The sequence below is a fragment of the Podarcis bocagei genome (genome assembly GCF_964188305.1).
Source record: "Podarcis bocagei genome assembly, chromosome: 5".
Taxonomy (NCBI): domain Eukaryota; kingdom Metazoa; phylum Chordata; class Lepidosauria; order Squamata; family Lacertidae; genus Podarcis; species Podarcis bocagei.
Genome location: NC_138129.1, coordinates 67,658,354 through 67,683,476, shown reverse-complemented (window position 1 = coordinate 67,683,476; position 25,123 = coordinate 67,658,354). Strand labels below are relative to the sequence as shown.

The following is a 25,123-nucleotide window of genomic DNA, read 5'->3' as shown; positions in this document are numbered from 1 at the left end:
CCGTAAGCCCCACTGCTTACTGTTGTAAGGAACCTGTCAGCTTTCTTGACTGGGGATTTTGCACTCCTGTTTCTCCCACCAATCCTCATGTGTCATCCCTTTATTGTATATTACTCGATGCATAAGGAGCACCATACCTCACTGAAGTATTTCTCAGATTTCATCACAAATCTCCCAGCACTCTATAAAGCTTGGTTCACCAACTGTTGTTTCAAGGCAGGTAGTCACGCAATCACACTCCTGTGGTTTAAGCAAGTTAGAATAAGTATAATTGTTTCTCTAAATCTGTTATTGTCACTGCAAGAATCAAATTTTTTTTTAATGACTGCAGATTTCAGGGAATAAAAGTGAAGGTCTAGACTCTGCAATACCACCACATTGCAAAAATATGTTATTCTTTTCCTTGCTCTGGGTTTTGGCTTTGTAGTTCCTGTGGGGGAACTGGGGAATTTCTTACAGCCAGACAATGCTACATACTTCCATTTCCTTTCTCTAAGCTTTGTTGTGGTTCATCTACCAACTGGATCAATGAAGGAACTCAGAAAGAGAAAGCAAGCAGCCAGAACAGTATATTGTAGCTGCTATGTGGCCATTATCAAAATCAGCAGCCCTGAGTCACTTATTTCTCTATCGTCCAATAAAATTTGGAAATGCAAAATGAGTGATATGATGTTAGGCTGCAGGTTTCCCTGTCCCTTGCACTAGGTTCTGTTTATGAGCAGCAGGAAAACAGTCTGAGGACATCCTATCACGTGTTTTGTATTGCTAAAGGAGGAGCCATAGGGCTATTTTTTTCAATGATAACCCAGTATTGGCTCATAAGATATAGACCTGGCTTTACAGACGTAGACTAATATACCCAGAGATGTATTCGGGAGTATTCTTGCAGTTAATAGGTAGACTTGCTTCTCTGGTTTTAAAATGACCTATATAAAAAACTGGTATAAATCCAATCTTTTGCTACTGTTTTAACAACTTTCATTTAAATGAAGTGCACAAATGTTTAGAAATAAATTTACCCATGATAAGTAATCCTGGAAAGTACTTTTGAAATCAATTCCTGCAGTGGTGATAATAAATCCAGGATAATATATATATATAGTGCTCCAGGGCTTAGGATGAACTAGTTCAATTGAACAAAGTTCATTAAGTAGTGCAAAAATCTGTGAACTACACCTGAAATCAGATTCCATGATTGCTGAGTGAATGAACTTCATACAGAGATAAAACTTTGAATGATTTCTAGCTTGTCTTCATATTCATTCCCTCTTTCCACCCCACAACAGAAAGTCCAGACTCTTACTGTAGCTCCCTCTCTCTTTTTCTTTAAAAAGTAAGTCAATCAGACATCTATGAAGAAAGTTAGAAAACAAAACACAGACACAATATTCTAAGGCTTATTGGGCAGGTACAGAAGTGCTACTGTTGCTATGAATGATTAGTCACTTATTCATGGATTATAAACAATCAGAAAAAAAGGAAAGCAAGGTATTTCCTGCATCTTCCTTGCTGAAGTAATTTGCTCTCTCAACAGGAGCAGCTTGCAGCAAAGCAAATCACACCTTGTGGGGCTGGCACAAATTAAACAGTTTAAGTTTTTTTCTGGTAGGGAAATATAATTAAGGGGAAAGCTTCACTTGTTGATATTCTGTGTTTCAAATATGTTTAAAACATTTTTAAATGCCAAATATTTCAGAAATATTTTCTTAAAGCTAAGAGGATTCTGGGAAGCAAAGCTGGGATTGCAGCGAGAGACTGTGAAAGTGATGCTACACTTTTCAGCCACATCATGACACTGTGGCGATCAAGGTACTTGAAGAGGTTTATTCATCACCTTACTATATAGTGTGTTCCAAGCATATGGAGTGTGAAAGGCGCAGCAAATTATAACATAAAAGAGTATGAATGTAGACACATCAATTCTCATATGGAATTTATCAAGAATGTTGTCTGAGCCAAGTAGATTTAGAGGGGAGAAAAAGTATTTGAAAAGAAAGAAATGAACGAGTTGGCAACAGGATACATGATGAAGGGAAAGTGAAAGGAATATTGATGGTCTCTACAAAACAGCATAACATTACACATATTACAACTGAGGCTACAAGAAAGAACAGTCAAGTGGGGAACACCATTTTTTTATATATTTCATTTTTGCAGACAGATAAAATTTAAACTCTCCGAACCAGGACTTCCACAAATCAGTGCCTTCAAGATTTTCAACTTCACATAAAAGCAAACCCAGAGAATGATAAATTAAATTGTAAAAGTTTAATGGACACATGAGATGTTGCCATGATTCTTTCCATTCCCAGTGAATCTGATTTCAGCTCTCCCATCTATTTTTCATCAAAATGTTTAAATGGTTTGAGTATGACAAGCAGAATTATTTTGAGATACCTGCACCCAGTTGTCAAGTGGAAATGTTAATCAAATAGAGGTACCCATAGATCCTCCAGAATATTAAAGACTAAAAATAATCCAGGATCAGCAGTGTAAGGTCTGTGAAGCCATATCTTCAGATCATTAGAGCTTTTAGCTGGTGTCCCCATGTGGTAACTTTCTGGCAGGTTCCTGCTCCAGAAAGAAAGGGGCAGAGGAGAGGAAGGCAGCTTATTCATTGTGAGAGGTTTTTTTTAAAGCATGTCTTACATAGCCTTTGCTTGGTATAGATTTCTCCTTTGGGAATAACAGCAGGGTAAACTCAATGATTGTTTCCTTCTTTGGTTCTAGAATCATATGGTATGGTGTATCTCAAAGCGGGTGGTGCTGTGTTTTAAACCACAGAGCCTAGGACTTGCTGATCAGAAGGTCGGCGGTTCAAATCCCCGTGACGGGTTGAGCTCCCGTTGCTCGGTCCCTGCTCCTGCCAACCTAGCAGTTCAGAAGCACGTCAAAGTGCAAGTAGATAAATAGGTACCGCTCCGGCAGGAAGATAAACAGCGTTTCCGTACGCTGCTCTGGTTCACCAGAAGCGGCTTAGTCATGCTGGCCACATGACCCGGAAGCTGTACGCTGGCTCCCTCGGCCAATAAAGCGAGATGAGCGCCGCAACCCCAGAGTCGGTCACGACAGGACCTAATGGTCAGGGGTCCCTTTACCTTTACCTTTATCTCAAAGCACTCTTTCTTGTCAGATACACAGTGAGCAAAGGTATTATAATTGGATGCCCCAAGCAATACTTTGCTGGATTTTGCAGAGGCCAAGGCTCCATTAGGCCCAGAAACAGAACTTCCTTCTTAACTCCTAAACATGGTCAGCCTTCCTGAACCTACTTTGACGAGAGAACGCTTGGAAACCTGCCTTGTCAATTTCCCCAAAGAAACAGAAGAGTTTGCTCTTTAAAGACATTCCTGTCAGTCCAAGATATTTCACCTGCACTGCATGATTTGTCTATATGTGTCTGTCTGTCTGTCTATCGATCTGTCAATATATCTGTCTATATTTACGTACACAGATATCAAGGGACAAAAGAATCTACCATAGCCAATAGAAGCAGAAGAAATAAGAAAACTCTCCTGGACCATTGTTGTTTCAATGACACTTAAAGCCTGGGTGGGTAAGTGTGGGAGAAATGTAGCCCTTTAAGCCTCACATTCAGGAAATACAAGAGGGGGGGGGGGAATCAGCAGAATCCAGACAAGGTTAATAAAGAGTTCATCAGATTCAGTACTAAATTGCCTGCTCTTAAGGCCATCTCCATCTCAAGACTGTGGCCAAGAATACCCTTTTCCATTATTTCTATGAAAACAGTAGAAAGAAGGGGGGGAAATAGAAAAAGAAAAAAGAATTAGGAGACGCATGTAATCAATCTTGTCCTTTGGAAAATCCAGTAGTTCTTCAGGCCTGCCAGATACTCTGCCTTTCAGGGCAACAGACAGGCAATGCCTATTAAATGTGTTTTTCTTCTCCAAAGAAATGGGGTCAGGGAAAGATTCTTCTAACCTTACTATGCTATAGATTTAATGAAAGGCAACTGCTATTTTAAGGTTTCATGAGGGGATTATATATATATATATATATATATATATATATATATATATATATATATATATCACAAAGACGAATTGCGGACACCCATCCCCATTACCACAGAGCTTCCATTGACTCTTTTATCTATATCACCAAGCCAGCCCTTACAAACTTTCACTGATTGTTAGACCTATAAATGAGGCTTAGTCGCTGAGAAGGCTAGGTCCTGACACTCTCAGTGTTTATGAGTTAAAATAAGAGTGATATGCTGCAATGTCTGTCTTTTAGTTAAGGTGTTTTAATTATCCCAAATTCTTTTGACTAGCATACAGTTTTCTCAATAGTTGATACAGCGGTACCTCGGGTTAAGAACTTAATTCGTCCCGGAGGTCCGTTCTTAACCTGAAACTGTTCTTAACCTGAAGCACCACTTTAGCTAATGGGGCCTCCTGCTGCCGGCGTGCCGCCGGAGCACGATTTCTGTTCTCATCCTGAAGCAAAGTTCAAAGTTCAAGCAAAGAGGTATTATTTCTGGGTTAGCGGAGTCTGTAACCTGAAGCATATGCAACCTAAAGCGTATGTAACCTGAAGCGTATGTAACCCGAAGTACCACTGTAGTGATGAGCAGGGTTCATTAGCTTTCATGTTTTAACAGCAGAATGACAAATTACATTGGAATTGGTTCTTACCTTGGGTGTAAGTATATAGAGTACTGTCAGGGACTGGCTGGACACTGAGGAGGGGGGGCTGAATACTGATGAGTGGGCACTTGGAAAGGGGGAGGCTATAAACTGACTTAGAAGAATGGTCTGGGGGAGCCTTTAAAAGCCAGGAGGTGAAAGTCAGAGAGGCTACAGGATTGGAGAGTGAAGAACAAGTGTTGGAGAAAGGAGGCATAGGTCAGGCAAACTGCTTCTATAGGCAAAATATGCAGAAGTGAAATTTTTTTGGCTGATAGTAAATTATGTAAAAGATCCCTGATTCCCACACCCCAAATACTGAAAGAAAGACATTCACACACTGATTTTTGAGCATGGGTACTAAATATAATAATACATGGATGGTGCTGTGGGTTGTGAATGTAACTCGGATGCTTAAAGAAGTAGGTTTAAACACAAAATGGGGGGGGTCTCAGAAGGACTGTGTTTCTGGTGCCATGTTTACTGCATGATGCCTGTCATTTTAAATGTTCATGTGCCATTCAAAACTGTTGGCACCAGTTCATAATGAATCTACTTTTTTGCATCTGGACTCAAAAGGTAAAGTATGAATTAGCCCGCTAATCAGGATATAAATACCTAAAGACAGGAAATGAGTGCAGTGGGAAATTAGAATGTATTTTGCATCTAGTTGGAGAAAAATATTTTAAACAGTTTTAGGCAGGGCTTTTTTCCAGCCAGAACTTGCTGGAAGTCAGATCCTGCACATTTCAGGTGGATGCCATTGCCAGAAATGTTGAACACCATCAGGCCTCCATGACTTCTGGGAAACCAGAGAGGGTGCTTCTTGGGGAGAGAAGTATGTGGAAAGATAGGCACCAGATATTCTTGTTTTTGTAACACATGTTCCTTCTTTCCAATGCCACCTTTTAAAATTAGTGTGTGAGGTGAGAACTGATTAGCAGGACACGTAGAAGTTTGATTTGCCACGTGTATACTCATAATTTCCTTCTAGACAAGAGAAATGGAGTTGGGAACATCACGCTAGTGGTGCATTTTGCAGTTTGCCGTTTTTCTGCACAAGAGTTGACAGCTTCCAGTTTTTACACTTAACAAAATGTACAAATACAGCAATCAAATATAAATGCGGCTATGTTCGGTCTTATGTGGACAGCATCTCCCAGCATTTTACACAAGCAAACACACACTTAACACAATTCCTACTTCCACTGCTTGTCAGGTGCAGGAATCCTAGTCCTGAATTGTTCAGAAATGGTTATTCAAAAGCTTAATGACAGGCTTTCCACCTCATTTGATTAATGAACTGTAATTAGTACAAAAGGCAGTAGTTGGGAAAGCAGATTTGGGTCTCCTGACACTGATCCTGCTCCAGCTGTACCAGCCATTAGTCAAGTTTGAAGCTGAAGCTCACGTTTTCAGAAGGCTTACGTTAGCAGCCCTGAAAGCACCGTGTGCTTATGTTATGCATCTATATGTGCAAATCTTGACATTCATACGATTAGATCAGAGAACCCTTGCAAATGTAGGAACCAATGCAGGAACCATGTTTGGGAACTAGAAATTCTGAACCTGCCTAAAAACAATATTCGGCTGAATTGTAAAATCACTGTCCCTTAAAATGTTTGTTTGTTTGTTTGTTGCATTTATAGCCTCACCTTTTCCTCTAAGAAGCCCCAGGTGATGAACATGGTTCTTCTCTCCCTCCCTTAATTTAATTCTCACAATAATCCTGTGAGATTAGGCTGAGAGGCAGTGACTGGCCCAAGGTCACCCTGTGAGATTCATGGTCAAGTGGGGATTTGAACTCCCCAGGTCTCCCAGGTCCCAGTCTGACACTTTAACCACTATACCACCCTGACTTTAATTTTGTCAGCAAAGGAGTACTTATATCATTATCATCAGCATATATTCAGCACTTGTGCAGCACATGCATGTATTCTCGCTATGTATTCTCGCTACGTAGCGAGAAGTACCGTAATTCTTGCTATGTTCAATGGCTTACATTTCAAGAAAAGCATATTTTCTTATGCGTACTAACTGTGCAAAGCGTGCTACCCTTTTTATTCCATTTGTTCAGCTGATTCTAAAGAAATTACTGCAAGAACAGTATTTCAGAGCAGTGGTATTTCTTAAAGGAAAAAAAAGTTTGGATTTGTTTTTAAGGAAGCCTGTAGAAATCATATCCTCAGAATACAATAAACAAAACCAAAGTTTCCTTGAAAACAATACCTTTTGGTTTTATTTCAGTAAATGTCTGTAATGAAATCAAATAACCCAAGCAGGTTGAGGGCTGTTCTAATGATGATCACCTGCACTCCCACTGAGTTAATAAATCAGGATGAATTAATTACTTCCAAAATTATCTCAAGCATGACAGACAGTTGATGTCTTTCAAATTAGGTATTAATTATTACAATGAAACTCATGGAAAAAATAAAAAATAAACACCCGTAAGTGGCTTTAAGATCTGTGAAGACTAGGTAAGGTACTTACAGTCAGTGGGCTACCATATCTCCCCATTACAAGGGTCAGAGCCAGCTCAGACTCTTCCAATAGCTTAGGATGGTTGACACCTACAGGAATCTGTAAAGTTGCTTAGCAGCAAACAGGCTGCCTCCCCCTCCACACCTCTCCGCAAAACAACAAGGAGTTTGGGCAGGCTTTAGGAAGCTTTAAAGGACAGCTGATGATTATAGATGATTACAGTGGTACCTCAGGTTAAGTACTTAATTCGTTCCGGAGGTCCGTTCTTAACCTGAAACTGTTCTTAACCTGAAGCATCACTTTAGCTAATGGGGCCTCCTGCTGCTGCCACGCCACCTGAGCATTATTTCTGTTCTCATCCTGAAGCAAAGTTCTTAACCCGAGGTACTATTTCTGGGTTAGCGGAGTCTGTAACCTGAAGCGTATGTAACCTGAAGCATATGTAACCCGAGGTACCACTGTATATGATTTATAGAAAGTTGGGACTTTCCTTTGCTCTACAGTGAGGGTAGAGAACTGGGTCTGGTTCTTATCTTCAAGTTCTTATCTTCCCCATCACCCCATGTGACAATTTTGACAGGCTGCCCTCCTGTCAATCACAGATGGCACATGGTAACCTGCCTGTCAATCACAATGACATCAGCTGACCCATTTTTGCCTGCATGGTTTGAAACCAAACTTCCAGCCTCTCTGCTTCTCACCTTCTAACAGGTTAGCATTGACACTGGCATTCAAGGCTGAACTTGTTCTGGCCTGCCTCTATTCCCATGTACATCTTTTCTCTCTCTTCTTTTTTAGTCACATGCATTGAGAGATTGGGTAATGTACTATTAAATTACTTTCTGCCCCACTGGTAATTTCACTGAAGGAAGGTGCTTCTCCTGCCTCAGGACTTCCCCATGAGCTTTCTTATTCAGAGGTCCTGGCTGTGAGAATTGACACTCCTAACAGCCAGATGCAGAGTCTCTCATTTTGGAACTATTGCTTCAAGAAGGCATCCTCAGAAGTGAAATGTGCTCATTGCTTGAAGCCAGTGTCATGGTCCTCATTTTCCCTTAAGGTGAAGCTTTGCATTGTGGATGGCAAATTGTGACTGTTATTTTTCTGGACATTTACAGAATGTGCAGTTTCATTTCAGCTTCAAATCTGATTAATCCACTACCCAGTTGTTTGAAAATGGACTAGACAGATGCTCTGAAGAGGCAATATGGGTTTAGTTCTGAAAATACTTCAATCTTCAGTTCAGCGATCTCATTTCAGCCATTCGCAATTGTAGAGCAGGTGCCTTCCTGCATTTATTTTGGAACAATATGAAGAGCAATATATCAAGAGGCAAAAGAAAGAAAGAACTGTACCTGTTCAAGTCACGATGTATAATTGGCTGGGTGAGATTGTGAAGGTACTCCATACCTTTGGCAACATCTACTGCGATGATTAATTTTGACTGCAAGTCAAGATTCCTGCGAGGCAAGGGTAAAAAAATAATAATATCGTAGCATTAGTCAAATTAGAGAGAGGTGAGAAGAATTTTCCAAACTTTCTGATTATTTACATAATCCTGATTGTTGAAATCAAGTTCTCTCAAAGTAGTTTAAATTAAGAACTTCTCTCAAGATGTAATTTGGAAATTGCTGAATTAAAACTTGATTAGTCATTAATTGGCCTGCTGTTTCCCACTTCCTCTACTTCTGAAGAGAAGGTCTTTCACTTAGAGAAAGAGGGAGTGGAGCTGACCTTGGCCTACGCCCTTATATACAGTATGCACTGGGGTAACTCCCTATGCCCTCATTGATAGGATTATGTCTCTGTTTGTTTATTTATGTACTGTAGTTCATAAACAATAAAAATAAATCCCAGAGCAGTTTGCACAATATAACACTGAAAAACAATTTTAAAAAATCACCAAGGAGACAACTACAATTAAGACCCAACATATAAACCAAACTATCGAAAACCCAGTACAGCAGCAAAAAGAAACTAAGCACACAACCATATGATTGAGGAAAACCAAGCAGCCACTTTGGCTAAAGATCTTGCCGATACACTAAAGCCAGGGAAAACAGGCATTGGAGGAACATATGCCTTACTAATCTTTGTGGAATTGGCAGATTTGCTGCTAATAAAACTGAGAGGGGCAATACTGTGAAGCATGCCCATCCCCTATGCACCAGAGGCAAGATTTAATGAGCTCTGCCAGCAGAATCCTGCCACTAGTACAATGAGGCTTTGATCCCATCTCTTCCTCCACACCCCCCCCCCAAACTGGCATGGGGGGGAGAGGGTGTCAGAAGAACTCCCAGATCAGCACACAGGGGAAGGAGAGAGCAGAAATGCTTGTGCTCTTCTTGGTGCTGTTAGTGCTTCTTAGTGCTATGTTGAATTCCCCCCTGAATTGCCAAATCCTCTTCCTCTGCACCAGCCTCCCTTATAATCCAAACCATAAGTATAACAGAAGAGAAAAAAATCAAAGGTGTCTGCATAATCAATAGACTCATGCATGCCATAGTCTACATGAAAAGGTTGGTGTTTTTGTTTTTTTGTTTTGGTTTTGAGAGGGCAAAATGCGTCAGCTTAGGTTCTCTCACTGTACATTCTCTTAAGGAGCCTCTTGAACCTGGCATTTGACAGCTGAGTTGTACAGGCAACTCCCTGTTTACATGGAGGGTTGCATTCTGGGTCACTGTGTGTGTCAGTGGTCATGCGAAAGCTCATTCCGCCCATGCCCCCTTCCAGGGCCAAAAGCACCGTACGTGCCAGCATTTGCCATAGCTGTCAACTTTTCCCTTTTCTTGTGAAGAATCCTATTCGGAATAAGGGAATTTCCCTTTAAAAAAGGAAAACGTTGACAGCTATGGCAGTTGCACGTCAGCTGGACGCGCACAATATGGTCACTGCCTATATATTTTTAGGGCCCAATGCATTTCTGTGATTGTAAACCTAAAATTGTTTTTAACATTGTGTTCTAATTCACTCTGGGGCCTTAGGGAGAAGGGCAGATTAATCATCATCTAGTTTATTGTAGCAACTGCTACAACTGAGGAATCCCAAATAATATTAGTCCTGTTGCTCTTTGTGGCAAGGATAAAAAAACCCAGATGTTGCTCAACCATTATTCAAATTGTGGGAACAGAGAAACAATCAAACCATGAGAGGAGCTGATTATTTCTGAAAATTCTCCGTCTTCTACTACAAACTCAAGAGTCCTTATGTGCTAATTAGCTTGCCCATGTTTCATGGAAAAACTGCCTAAATCACAAACCATGAGTACAAAAATGCATGTGCTGTGGGAAAAGGTGAATAAAAATGCATATATTTGTGAAAACATGCCAAAAAATGCATGAAGTTATGGAAAATTGCTTGCAAAAAATGTGCACTGTTAGTCAAAATTGCATACAACTTTTTTTTTTAATTAAAAAAAAAACCACACTAAAATGCTGGTGAATTTTGCTGCAGAATTAAAAAAAAAGAAATGGTACATTGCTGTTGAAATCTGGAGAACTGAATAGAAGTTGTGAAAGATGCGGAACTGAAAGAAATGGAAACTGACCGATGTAAGCCAGTTTTACCTTTTTTGTTCGTGCAGCAGGGAGAAGAGGGATCCTCCAGATATGTATTGTGTAACTATTGCAAACTGGCTTGGATCATCAAGGCAAGCACCAACAAACTGGATGACACAGGGGTGATTGAGTCGGCACAGGATGGAAACTTCTCGGCAAAACATGTCAACGTCTGATTTGGAGCAGTAGGTGTTGGCTCGGTATCTGGTTAGCAGCATCAGAATATATATATATATATATAGATTAAAAGAATTCCATTTAAAAACATTCTTAACTAAGTAAAGTAACCAACAAAAACTCCACTAAAGCTTACCGTTTGATTGCCACTATTTTATTTCTGCATCTTCCCTTATATACTTTTCCAAACGATCCTACAAGGAATGAGATTAAATAAAAACACAGCAACATGGGAGGGGGGCGGAATTTATTCTCTAAAATGGAACCTTATTTTCTACTTCCTTTTACCTGAACCAATAATTTCATGGAACTCGATTTCTGAGAGCTGGAGGTGAAAATGGGATGGCAAACCAGCGCGGAGAAGAAGAACATCTGCTTTTTCTGCCAAAAGAAAACAGTCCATTTGTAAAAATGCAGTGAATATATATTTTAAGTACCGAATTTAACAAAAAATAAAAATAAGCAACACACTGATAGCATAGTTTCCCACTATGAATGGCTTGACTGGTATTTCGGTTCCTTTTTGTTTCAATATCCTATAATAAGCCCCCAATAATAAATACAGATTTGCAACATTCTGACTGCCTTAGAGCTTTTTTTTTGGCTTTAGAAGCTTATCACTAAAGAACACTGTTCCATATGCATATTCTATCTGGATCATGTAATGGTTGCAGAAAATCCTTTATACAAGGAATTAGTTCCTTCTCCTGTCTCTCTGTCTCTCTAACAGTAGCTAGCGAGGCTGTGTTTTTACTGCCATTCCAATACACTGTTCAATGACTCTGCGAATTGGATTTGATACACAACTGAATTTTCAGGCTAACTTGTTGATCCACGTGCTTCGCTGTAACAGGTTTATCAAAACATTTCTCAACAGAACATTTGAATATGCCTTTTGATTACATGAGTAGGATATAAACTTTTTGATGCACCCAAAGCTGATAATGCGGGAAGGAAATTCTAAAGGAAGTGTGTCAAAAGAGCCATCAAGAAGCAACTGAGTTATGCCTCAAACATATGATTAATTTTTTGTAAAAGATTTTATTTCAAATGCAGGTAGTTAAATCTGATAGCGCTCACATTTATATTCTTATCATCACTTTTAATATTTAGTAAGAAAAAACAAAACAAGCCATCCTTGTAGTATCTTAGATGCCATTTCACAGAACATCACAATTCAATTTGTGTAGGACATATGAAATACTACAATAATTATAATTACAGAAATATATTTCTGACTGGTGTAAAATGAGCCAGTTCCACAATTATGACACTTACCAAAGTTAAACTAAGGCTGCAATCCTATGCACACTTATCTTTGAAGCAAGCCCATTAAACACAGTAGGACTTACACCTGAGTAGGCTTCCATAAGACTGGACCGCTTTGACAATCATCCAGCAGCTGTCTTAAGTGACAGTTCCCAACTCACACATACTGAAATTTCTAAACAAAAGACCCTAGTAAAGTCAAAGTTTAATATACCCCCCTTTTGGACAAAAGATGCCAAGCAAGGTCTTTTAACATGATGGTAAGAATTGCTACTGGCTTTGACCACTGTACATGCCCACTTGCCCTGTTCCAAATGCTGATGTGCCTTGTTTGTACTTCCCTGTCTATTGTTGAGACTAGGTCAGGACCTAAACCAAAGATGGATCTAGGGAGCATAACTGGGTGTGGAACTTCTGAGGCCCCTGCAGTGGGCACCACAACTATGACATCTAATGGAAGGTGAGAGGCGTGGAGGGGCATCAGATTTTGGCATCACACAGGGCACCACTGAGAAGCCAAGGTACGCTACTGCCTAAATCAGTGGTGGCCAAAGTTGGCCCTCCAGCTGTTTGGGGACTGCAATTCCCATCATCCCTGGCCACTGGTCCTGTTAGCTAGGGATGATGGGAGTTGTAGTCCAAAAACAGCTGGAGGGCCAACTTTGGCCACCACTGGCCTAAATGAAGGAGGGAAAGTGCTGTGAATTCTGAACATTGCCACGTGTGTATTGTTTGGAGTTGCCAGCTTTTACACCTGTGATGTAACAGTTTCCTGGCAGGCAGAAATCTGGCAGGTATAACTTTTCCAGGTATGGAGATGAAGTGATAGAAACAGCATTGCCTGTCATTTTTTTTCCATGTCAGGCCAGCTATCAAAAGTATGGGAGGCAAACTGAGTGGAGACACAAACACAGGTAAGATAGGCATGCCCAGCAGTTGTGCCACCAGCGGAACTGTTCTCATGGATGCCCAGAATAGACAAATCTAGGAAAACACCTTTGCTATAAAAGATTCAATTTGACATTAAAAATACCTTTCGTCATGCTTTTAATCTTCCCTAGAGGAGACGGAACTGACACATAGGATCCATCTGAAATAAAAAGAAAATGTAGGCTTACAGATTTTCAAAAATAATGTATCACTTAATATACTTTCTCTGTGTGTGAAGCACCTAAGAAGTCTCATTCTAGGTTATTATAAACCTGTCTTTTGAAAAGCAGGGCTGGTGTTGTAAGTGATATAGTTTTGATCTAGCTTTATTAACATGGGCATGGAAATTCCATGTTGTTCCATCAAGGCAAAGGAAATGTCATAGACTCATTAATACCTAAGCTTTAGACTGCATGAATATTTTCTAAGCTGGTTTAAATGTATACACTGGAATAACAACAACAACAACAACAACAACAACAACAACAACAACAACAACAACAATTTATTATTATTTTTACCCCACCCATCTGACTGGGCTTCCCCAGCCACTCTGGGTGGTTTCCAACAAAATATTAAAATACAGTAATGCATCAAACATTAAAAGCTTCCCTAAACAGGGCTGCCTTCGGATGTTTTCTAAAAGTCTGGTAATTGTTCTTCTCTTTGACATCTGGTGGGAGGGTGTTCCACAGGGCAGGTGCCACTACTGAGAAGGCCCTCTGCCTGGTTCCCTGTAACTTTTGCTTCTCGCAGTGAGGGAACCACCAGAAGGCCCTTGGTGCTGGACCTCAGTGTCCGGGTAGAACAATGGGGGTGGAGAAGTTTAAAAAGTAAGGGCTTACTGTATATTTCAGTCTGTACTTTGAAAATTTTGGAACTGTGGTCCATGGAGCAATAGCATGGACATGAGAGACAGAAAGATTTTGTTGCATCCCCTCCTGTTTTGTGGTAGTGCTGGTTATTGTTTCAACTCTGCTTTTAACAGAGGTTCTCAATAATATTTTAGAACTGTATTGTGGGATTGCACGTACCCTGCCCTGGGACACTGTAATGAAGGGAAGATTATGAATTAAAATAATAAATGAACAAACAAACATGCGGGGATTCAGCCATCAGTGGAATGAAAAATCTTGGATACGGATGTACCATTTCAGTGGGGTTTCTTTTTTATTATACTAGGGTGTTTCCTGAGTACAAGCTGAATAGTTGGTCAGAAAATAATTATTAATCCTTGGAATTATGAACTAAAGGCATTTGACCCAGGGGTGGGAAGAAGTGAAGTTTTCAGATGAATATATGCATTTATTTTTATTTGAGGTATAAATATTGATTTCAATACAGCTAACTTCAAATAAAAGTTTTAGGACGGGAGTCATAATGCACAAGTAATCAAAGTGACATCAAAGGAAAGCAAACAACACAAAGAGAATGCTTGAACAACAAATCAAACATGTAGGAAGGGATCTTTCCTTCTCACTTTATTGCATGCAACATGGAATGACAGCTTTTTTTAAGATAAAGAGGAATTCTAAAAAAAATAAAAATGGAAAGCATATAAAAATATAAAGACATGGGTCAATGCAATCAAATGTGCTATTCTGCCTAAACTATAACCTACAAGCCATTGCCATTATGAATGGCAGGAGTGGATGGAGGAGCTCTGCATCAAACTGACTTTCTACGTTATTGACCCAAACAGAAGCACATGCAGATACCTGCTGGCTTAACCAAATATTTTGCAAATGTACAAAGAGGGGAGTGCCTCTGTAATTAATAGTCTAGCTTTTGGGGCATCTGAGGTATAGGGGGCAATGCTTGTTTCTGGAGATCTTCTCTTTCCTTCTAATTTCTGCTCTCTTGGTGTCAGAAAGAACCATTATTCCTGGGCATGGCAGGAAGTAGACCACATCTAATTCCTTCAACCTCCAGCCCATAGCCTTCTGTAAAGTTTGCATCCCCTTCTGCTCTCTCTCTCTCTTGTATTCTAACCTGGGGGTTTCTTCTAGCCTGCCTAAGGATCGATTTCACCCATCTCTCTCAGTCTCCTGCCCAACCTGCTTCCCAATTTGGTCCCTAAGAAGCTGACCAGGTTCTACAGTGGACAACTGTCTCTGCTATCTCTAGTCTGGCTCCAGGCTGTTAATTCTTTGTACTCTTATGGGGCTCTTCATGCAAACTAGTCTCTTGCCTATCTACTTCATTGAAAAGAAATCTATTAGATTGCATTCTTAGCAGTGCAAAATGAAAAAAACAACAACACTTGTGAATACTATACCTCCCCCAGGTTGGGAGTATTCGTTACAAGGGGATTCATCCTGAGGTCTTTTGTAGTGTTTCAGAAGTGTGACAATAGCATCATGTCCTGGAAGAAACCATTTGAAATAATAAGCAAACAAAAACCAATGAACATAACTGGATGACTGTGTGCACCATGACAGTAATAATTTAGTCATAGCAATTTAAACTCTAAAAAACACATACCCACCAACACAATATAATCTGTCCTCAGCTTTTGTCGGTATTCAATTTACTTTAATGTAAACAAATAAAAGAATAAAATATGAATCACAGCAATCTTGAAATGCTATCCTCTTGGAAAAAACCAGACGATGCCAACTAACAATTCAAACCTGAAAACACCAATGTCTAATAAATGAAACATGATAATAGTTAAAATTATAATTACTATTTTATTCCCCCACTTCACCCTAAAGTCTCAGGGTAGGTTAAAGGATGCTGAATCTACATCCACACATAAAAGCCTCTCTTCTAGCAAATGGCATCATATGATTATATGGATTTTATATTTATAGAAAATATAAAATATTTTATATTTATATATATCATATTTCTATAGATGTACTATAGAAATTGCTCTGTGAAGTAGGGTTGTTTATGACTCCAGAATGGACCGAGGTTTAAGCAGGCTCATGCACATTTTAATGTAGAAACACACCCTGGCTCAGCAACAGATGAGCACAAAGGAAAGAGCTTCTGAGAATCGACAGTTTTCTAGTTGAGTTTGGAGGACAAAGAGAAACAGAACATGAATCTGAGCTGTTGCCAGGGCAGATCTGTGAAATGTGTAACGCACAGTACAGCAAAGCAGAAACCACAGAGATATGCAGTTTCTTTGAAGAATTTCTGCAGGAAATCAAGGAGCGCTATCTATCTTTAAAGGAGGTTTATGCCACTTGCTGCCCATCACAGTAGAACCAGAGTTTGCTTCCACATAAAATCAATAGTAGTCCCTGACTTCCTAATGGACTTCATGGATAACTGCATTCTAATGATGTCTGCGGTACCTTGTTCGGTGATAAGGGCTTGGGGGGAATTTAACCCTAAATCCTTGTCTATACTCGAAGGCAGAAGATGCCTTTTCTGAACTAGGATATACAATGATGGATTTCTTATTTTATTGGAACGGAGGATGGTTTGAATTTAATTTGCTGGGAATTAAGGCTTTGGTTAGTATTTCTGAAAGCATAAATCCTATACTTGGAATGCCTCATTCTCTCAGCTTTAGATGCTGACACAATAAAGACAGGCTTTGTCCGTGTGCCTGGACTTACACTCTCGTGTGCTTTCCAAGCTGCAATGCTATGTTTGTAATGTAAAAGTGCCCCCCCCAATTGCTGTACCTTTCTCATAGGCCCACATCAAGCAGGTCTGCTCATCTTTCTCACCACTAGACCTGCTGGGATCGCAGGCAACCAGATTCATATCAGCTCCGTTGTCTAGTAAAAATTGGACGAGACGGATATGGCCATGATAGCAAGCAGAATGCAACCCTAGAAAATTGAAGGTGGGAAAGAGAGATTGGGTGTCATCCAAATTTCCACAACACTGTAAAGGCACTTGTAGAAGACCAACAAAACTCATCTATGGATTAGGAATATAGAAAGCTGGCTTATACTGAGTCAGACTAGTTCAATATTGTCTACAGTAACTACCAGCAGCTCTCCAAAATTCCAGACAGGATTCTATTCTCAGTGCTACCTGAGAATGCCAGGGATGAAACCTGGGACCTTGTGCATGCAAAACAGTTGCTCTACCACTGAGCTATGGAAAAAGACATTGCTATGAAATTAATTACTGTAACTATCTGAGCAGTAACCCATCCTTATGGTTTTTGTAGTACTAATTTTTGCCAGTCTTTTTGTCTTCAAAAACTCCCTCAAACAGGGCTGTTTACAAAGCATGCTTTCTCTGCTCCTGATATAATAGGCTCTTGGCATCAGGTACCAACAGGAGTTGCATAAGTTCCAGATGCACCCTGGATGGTACAGTTCTATTTAGGGGAAGATGAGCATCTTCTGCTTTAGCAGTTCCACCAGAAGCATGGGGAAAAGGTGCTAGAGAATCTCACGGATGTCCTTTTTGGGTCTTGCACTAACATAAGAAATCGCCCATAAGTTCCCACAATAGAAGTGGGCTTGGAATGGCCATCTAGTGGCCCAATGGCAAAAAGTGACAATCACAATTGATTTGCTTGGTGTGTACAATGGCTTGCAGAGCTGAGCAAAGAAGCTCCATTGTGCATGGCTTCTCCAAATGCCAACTCTACCTCTCTCACACAGACCTTCACAGTCTTACCTGTATGTCCATCTCTTCCTTGGTGGTTGAGACTCAGCACATTTTGATCAAGGAGAAACTTGACTAGTTCTATGTTCTTGCCATAGGTACATGCACTACAACAGGGGGGAAAAACACCCTGTTTAAATCAAAAAATACCAGCTAATAAAACTGAATATAGATAGTCAATAAATTATAAACATTGTAAACCGTATAAAAGCACCACAGAAAACTTTGCGTGTCTCAGGCCCCATCTACTCTTTTGTTTGTCCCATGATTCCAAGTCATGGGTCTGAGAAGTTTTTCTTTTGTTCTGCCACTTTCTCCAGTGAAAACATGTTATTTATTGCAGAATCTGAACAAACGTCAATCTGCAGAAAACCCGAACAATGTTTGTTTTGATCGAGTTGTAAACAGTGGGTTTTCCCAGGAAATGCAACAGGACAAAAAACCCTCTGGGACCCATGACTTGAAATAACAAACAAATGTGTAGGTGGGCCCTCAGTGTACGTGAGTCTCCAGTGTGGTGTAGTGGTTAAGAACGGTAGACTCGTAATCTGGTGAACTGGGTTCGCGTCTCCGTTCCTCCACATGCAGCTGCTGGGTGACCTTGGGCTAGACACACTTCATTGAAGTCTCTCAGCCTCACTCACCTCACAGAGTGTTTGGTGTGGGGGAGGAAGGGAAAAGAGAATGTTAGCCGCTTTGAGACTCCTTCAGGTAGTGATAAAGCGGGATATCAAATCCAAACTCTTCTCTTCTTCTTCTCCTCCTTCCAAGAGCCTTCATGTGACAGGTTGTGGGACAGCTCAGTCGCTAGAGCACTAGACCAGGCACAGGCAAACTTGATGTTTTGGGACTACAATTCCCATCACCCCTGACCACTGGTCCTGTTAGCTAGGGATCATGGGAGTTGTAGTCCCAAAATTACACCCTGCACTAGACTCTAAATCTTAGGGTTGTGGGTTTGAGCCCCACTTCGGGCAAGAAATTCCTGCATTGCAGGGGATTGGACCAGATTACCCTTGGGATTGGACCAGATGATTCTTGGATAGTCCCTTCCAACTCTACAAATTTGTGATTCTATTATTCTGAAACCTGTGGTTTACAATGAGCAGGCCAGGCCCTGCTCCAAGGGCCTTTGTTGAGCAAAATAAGAACCAGCTGAAAACACCAAGGCTTTTATTAGGCTTGACCTGAGGGTCTTGCATGCGGTCCCTGGCCTTTCTCTTCCCTTTCTGACATATGTCTGGCTTTTCCTGGACTCATCCAGAATTACAATGGCGAAATTACCACCTGTGTAAAATCACCAAAATGTCTGAGTTTTTGCAAACAGAACCAGGAAGTGTTTTGCAAAAAACAAACCAACCAACCCTCAACAACTTTTTCTGTCCGGATTTTTACTTCTTGAAATATGGCAACCCGCAACATCTCTAATCCTTTTCAGGTGGTGTTCACTGATTTCTGCATTGTTTTAATATAGTCTGTATTTTGTTGTTAATATTGCTGTCTAACAGAGTAATCAAAACCTCAGCAGGGTGTAGTGGAGTAGCATAGTCACTATTGCATCCGCAGCCCTGTTGCTCAGCCTGGCTGGGGTTCTCAGGGTGGGGTGCAGTCAAATGCCTCCTCACAGCTACACTAGCCTGGAGCAATCTAGTAGATCATGGGCCAGCTTAATGCCTATCCTTGAGCAACCCATTTGGGGGCTTTCCTTAGGTCACCAATGTGCTTTTGGTGGGCAGAACTGAGAGCTCTACAGTTCTGGGTCTCCATTCACCCCACTCAACCTCCTCCAGTACAGAAGCTCAAAACTCTGGAGGCAAACACTCCTCCAAGACCTACCTGGAAGTCAGCATAACACAGCAAAGATTTATGCATGTGCCCACTTGGAAACAGATCCAGAGGTACCTCAGGTTAAGTACTTAATTCATTCTGGAGGTCTGTTCTTAACCTGAAACTGTTCTTAACCTGAAGCACCACTTTAGCTAATGGGGCCTCCCGCTGCCGCTGTGCAATTTCTGTTCTGATCCTGAAACAAAGTTCTTAACCAGAGGCACTATTTCTGTGTTAGCAGAGTCTGTAACCTGAAGCGTCTGTAACCCGAGGTACCACTGTAGTGATATACAAACTGTCTTGGAGCTGTCACCTGAGCCTTGAGTGTACACACATTTTTTAAACTGTTCATGTTACAGTTTTGTTCTAGGGGTTGTCATTATTTCAAACAGTGAAAGTCAGGACAGAAAAGCCCAGGGAAATCCTGGACGTATGGCAACGCTACTAGCTGTGTCAACAATATTGTTAGATTAGGAGGACAAGAAGCTGGTTGAGACATAGGAGAAAGCCTTCTGTGTTGGCCATGACCTGAGTGAAAAAGCTACCTTGGGAGGACTGTTTGATCACCCTTTTTCATTCTTTTTCATTACCTGTCCGTAGAGCATTTGATCTGCCAAATTGGGGGGGGGGGTGTCTCTCTGCAGCTCTTTGTTTTGTAGAAAAGTCTTATACGCTGCACTTTTCTTGCTATTTATTTTGGGTGTTCATTGTTTGCTTAATCCATGCTGGATTCTATTATTGTGTTTTTGAACATGAGCTCTGCAAATACTATGGAAGGGCTGAATATCAATATTTTTTTAATGGAGACATAAAGGTATTCCATATATACTACGTCTTGCTACCTTACTATTTTGCAGGGACTTTTGTAAATTTCCAACTTGAAGCTCCTATGCAAGAAACAGACAATTATAATAAATATTTGATTTCATGACGCACTGATATCTTTCTTATATTATATCTACGTAGCAGATGGTGGTAACAATGTTTTTTTGTGAAAATGCAAAGAATTCTTGTGGAAGCTTGATCATTTTAAGGAGGAAGCCAGAAAACTCAATTACAGATTTTATTGCCAGCACACTTCAATAAGAAATACTTCCCAGATGTTTGAAAGATCAAAATACATGTTACCATATTAATTACTATTTCCACAGCACAGTTAGTATTCAAAATGCTTTACAGGTTGCATTGTTCACATCCTCACACCCTTCACAGCTGAGGAAATGACTTTGAGGCTCCCACTGTATGTCATGCGGAGATTCTTTCCTCTGTGGTTTTCTGTAACTCAAAGCAGCCTACCGTAAGTAGACTGTATCTGTGGGAAAAGACTGGAAAGGGAATGGCTCCTTTTCCAAATCAAAATTTGCCTCTCTATACTGCTTTTTTTTTACCTCTGAAAAGAAAGTTATAGAGCAGCTTTGGGGATTCAAGTATTTCTTCTTCCTACAGGCATCTGGTTAGCCCAGGCATCCCCAAACTTGGCCCTCCAGATGTTTTGGGATTACAACTCCCATCACCCCTAGCTAATAGGACCAGTGGTCAGGGATGATGGGAATTGTAGTCACAAAACAGCTGGGGGGGGCAAGTTTGGGGATGCCTGGGTTAGCCACTGTGAGAGGTGGCTTGTTGACTAGATGGGTCATTGGCTGAACCAGCCGAGGGCCCAACATATTCTGAGGCAGAGTTCCTGTGATGTAACCTTCTCAAGTGAGGGGGCAAAGCGGGCACAGGCATATAAAATGGCCTACCTGTGAAAGGCAGTTTCACTGAATATATTCTCCTTGGTGAGACTTTCTGTCCCTGCGAGTTGAATTAATTCCTTTACAACTTCAAACTTTCCATTGTAGCAAGCACTAAGGAGAAAAAAATGTCAGCTTAGTGTTTTTAAATAGTATGGGAAGATGAACCACAACGGAGGCCGAGCAGAACAGCCCTGCAGTGCTCATTACTCACAGGTGCAAAGGTGTGTCTCCATAAATATTAACCACATGGGGCTGGACTTCAAAATTACTTTGGAGCAAGAACTTGACGATATCATGGTGCCCAAATCGAGAGCAGAAGTGGAGGGGAGCGTGGTCTTCGTTGTCTTGAGCATTCACTGCCATTGAATCAGAGAGAGAGAGAGAGAGAGAGAGAGAGAGAGAGAGAGAGCAGGTCATCTTCAAAGAAAGCTTTCCTCACAGAGTGCAGATGTGGCAGATAGCTCATGAACTACCAATTGGACCACCCGTGAGAATGAACCTGCTCAATCCACACCACATAATTCCAGCAGCAGAAGGTGCCTCCATAGCAAAGAGTTCTAAGCCGGCCCAGAAAAGTGAACCAAAAGTGAACTCTGCAGAGGAAGGCAAAATGCTCACAACGTAAACATACTCAAATCAAGATTAGGATCAGCTTGTGAATCTAATGTGGAGGGACATTTCCTTCAAACCCAAAAAAGAGCATACTCTGAGAACTTTAAGCAACACAATCCTCTTTGGAGGCATTTGGATCATGAAACTGGAGCCGAGGAAAGAGTTCCGGTCGGCGCCAGCGCTAATGGCGGTCCTTTGTCCGAGCTCCGGAGAAGGACTGCCCTGCGAGTTCGGGTCTGCCCCGCTACGGCAAGCGGGGGACCCCTAAAATCACAGGCGCGGAAGCCTGTGAACGAGGAGATTCGGTGGGCACCAAAAGCGCCCCCCCTTTACCGCAGAAAGAGCCTTTTTAAAGGCTCTGGAACGACATCGGGGGAGCGCGGTGCTGAGAATCGCTACCCAGCCCGCAGGGTGAAGCCGCGTCGCTATTAGTGGAGAGCGCCGATTCCTTCCTGTAAATTACGGACAGAAAAAACCCGTGAGTAAAACGGAACTTTTATTTGGATTTAAAATTTGGAGATTTGGCTGAAAGCGGGGAGGTTAAAATCAAGGAAGTCCGCCTCCCCCCGACTGCATGAAAGTGAAAGCAACGGAACTTTAAAGCTGCATCCGTCAAAACTTTGTTTTTATTTAATTAAACCTGACACTTGGACCTTGGATCTCCCCTCTAGCTAGCAGGGCAGAGGGGAGGTGAAAGAGACTTTGGTAACTGCATGATTTATTTAAAAGAAAAATCCTCTGCTGTCTCAGTTACTTGGGAGCACGAGACGGTCTGCCTTTTAGGACAATAGGACACTGAACTGACTTTTTCCTGTAAAAGTTACACTGTGATACAAAGTTTCTGCATTGTTTGGCTACAGTACATCTGAGTAAGACGAAACAGTATCTACTGGAAAACTGTGGCAATTTGCAGCTACAAGCCTCCAGCTATATTTGCTTTAATTGCTTTAATTGCTCTACGTCTTTGGATATTCTCTTTGTCTCTGCATTTGGACATTTTATATTTGGCCATTTTGATTTGCTCCCCCTAGAGGGTAAAGCAAAAGTTGGCACGGCTTAAGACAGTGGAATTTTCCAGTGGGGAACAGCTCCCGTGGGAAACGACCTTGACATGAGTGGCCCACAAGAGGAGATAGTCACAAGAGCCAAGACCAAGCAACAACAACAACAACAGCTGCAGCAACAACAGACAAAGAAAAGAGGCTCAATTTCAGGCGTAACTGCCGGACTTGCAGGAACAACAGGACAAGAAAAAGGGACAGCTGTCTCTATGGAAGCCGTGACAGAAGCCCTGCTCAAGGTAAATCAATCTCTGGAGTCTCTGACAAAACAGACTTCAGAAAATACACAAAAATTGACAGAAATATCAGTAAGACTCAACCAGAATACAGAATCTATAAATAAATTGGTAGAGGAAAATTCTACTACACGTAAAATTGCCGAAGAAGCGAAAGCTATTGCTGGAGAGACACAAGAGAATTTAGAGCCGATTGCCAAGAAGGTCCATGAACATGACGCAACTTTGGCTCTGTGGGAATTACAGAGAAAAGAGAGAAATTTGAAATTGAGATTGATTCCAGAGAATGAAAGAGATAATCTTGCGGAGTACTTGACACGGGAGTTTGTTGACTGCTGGGATCTGGAGGAAGACGAATTCAAAATTACAACAGCTTTTAGACTGGGCAAAAAGCAGGACAGAAAGACTCCGAGAGACTGCCTGATTACATTTAGATCTAAGGAGGAAAGAGACAAAATATTAGGACTACACTTCGAAAAGGCCTTGCAAATTGGAAACTCAGCTGTACAGATCTTTAAAGACATCCCAAAATATATTTTGGATTTAAGAAACTTCTACAAGGATTTAGCTCTTCTGTTAAAGAAAAACTCCATCCGCTTCAGGTGGGAATTCCCACAAGGACTATCTTTTGACTACAACGGAAAGAAGGTGAAAATAAAGACAATTCAAGACAAAGACAAATTTTTGGGAAGAAATCAGGAGGACCTGCAGAAGGGGACTGTGGACCCAATTGCAGAACAGAGGAGAGCATTAGACATTCTGAATTTCTCGCTTGGACAAAAACCACCACCATCAGAAGAAGAGCAACAACTTGGAGCTGTTGGAGGAGTGTCAGAAAAATAACAAGATGGCTCTGCAATTCCTTAGCTGGAATTGTAATGGGCTCAATGGGCCTTTGAAGAGAAGACAAGTATTTCACATTTTGAACAGAGAACAATTGGACTTGATATGTTTACAAGAAACCCACATAACCAGAGCTCACAGGAGATTACTTATAAACAAAAGACTAGGACAAGAATTTATTTCATCAGACAAAGTTAAAAAAAGAGGAGTTGTGATATATGTGAAAGAGAAATGGGCCCCAAAAATGATGTTCAAAGATGAGCAAGGGAGATATCTGGCAGTGGAGATACAAGTACAAGGAGAAAAACTTTTAGTTGTTGGAATCTATGCACCAAATGAAGGTAAATCTGACTTCTTCAAGAGACTTCATGAAACTCTGACGGACTATTTGGATTACAACATGATAATCATGGGAGACATGAATGGTGTGGTCTCCACCAACATGGACAAGGCACAAAGACTAACAGTTACCAAGGAAGGGAGACTTCCTAGGACCTTTTTTGAAATGACCGAAAACATGGACTTGATAGATATATGGAGAACAAGGAACCCTCTGGAGAGAGAGGGAACCTTTTTCTCCCAAGCAATGATGACCTGGACCAGAATTGATCAAATCTGGATTACTAGTGGCATGGCTCCAAAGATTAAGAAGGTAGAAATCTGCCCAAAAACTTGCTCCGACCATAACGCCGTGAAGATGGAAATGAAACTTACAACAACTGGTCAATTTAGATGGAGAATGAATGACACCCTCTTTCGAGACAAGGAGATCCTTATGAAGGCCCAAAAAGACTATTTTGAAATAAATTTGAGGGCTGACGTGGAGAAAAGAGTGATCTGGGACGCAAGCAAAGCGGTGATGCGAGGCTTCTTGATTCAACAAAACTCAATAAAGAGGAAAAAACAAAATGAGAAAAAAGAAAAGATTTTGGAAAAGATAAAGGAAGGAGAGAAAAAATTAAGAGCAAAACCAAAGTCCCAGGAGATTTTAAGAGAGATTAAGTTATATCAAACACAATATATGGAATTGATGAACCTAGAGATTGAATGGAAGATAAAGCAGATGAAGCAAAAGACATTTGAATCAGCAAATAAATGTGGCAAACTTCTGGCATGGCAACTGAAGAAAAGGCAGAAACTAAATACAGTTAC

At 40.9% G+C, this 25,123-nt stretch overlaps 1 protein-coding gene across 1 annotated transcript in view; it reads right to left on the bottom strand.

The window, feature by feature from the left end:
• Positions 1-25,123, bottom strand: part of LOC308586741 (serine/threonine-protein kinase TNNI3K) — a 165,393-nt gene that overhangs the window by 86,844 nt on the left and 53,426 nt on the right. The window contains exons 9-18 of the mRNA XM_081193729.1: positions 21,431-21,575; positions 21,226-21,330; positions 17,666-17,760; positions 16,711-16,860; positions 15,345-15,431; positions 13,170-13,226; positions 11,156-11,248; positions 11,004-11,061; positions 10,700-10,894; positions 8,489-8,593 (exon numbers count right to left, since the gene is read on the bottom strand). Of these exons, the coding sequence (XP_081049855.1) occupies positions 8,489-8,593; positions 10,700-10,894; positions 11,004-11,061; positions 11,156-11,248; positions 13,170-13,226; positions 15,345-15,431; positions 16,711-16,860; positions 17,666-17,760; positions 21,226-21,330; positions 21,431-21,575 (1,090 nt within the window). The remainder of the gene's footprint in view (positions 1-8,488; positions 8,594-10,699; positions 10,895-11,003; positions 11,062-11,155; positions 11,249-13,169; positions 13,227-15,344; positions 15,432-16,710; positions 16,861-17,665; positions 17,761-21,225; positions 21,331-21,430; positions 21,576-25,123) is intronic.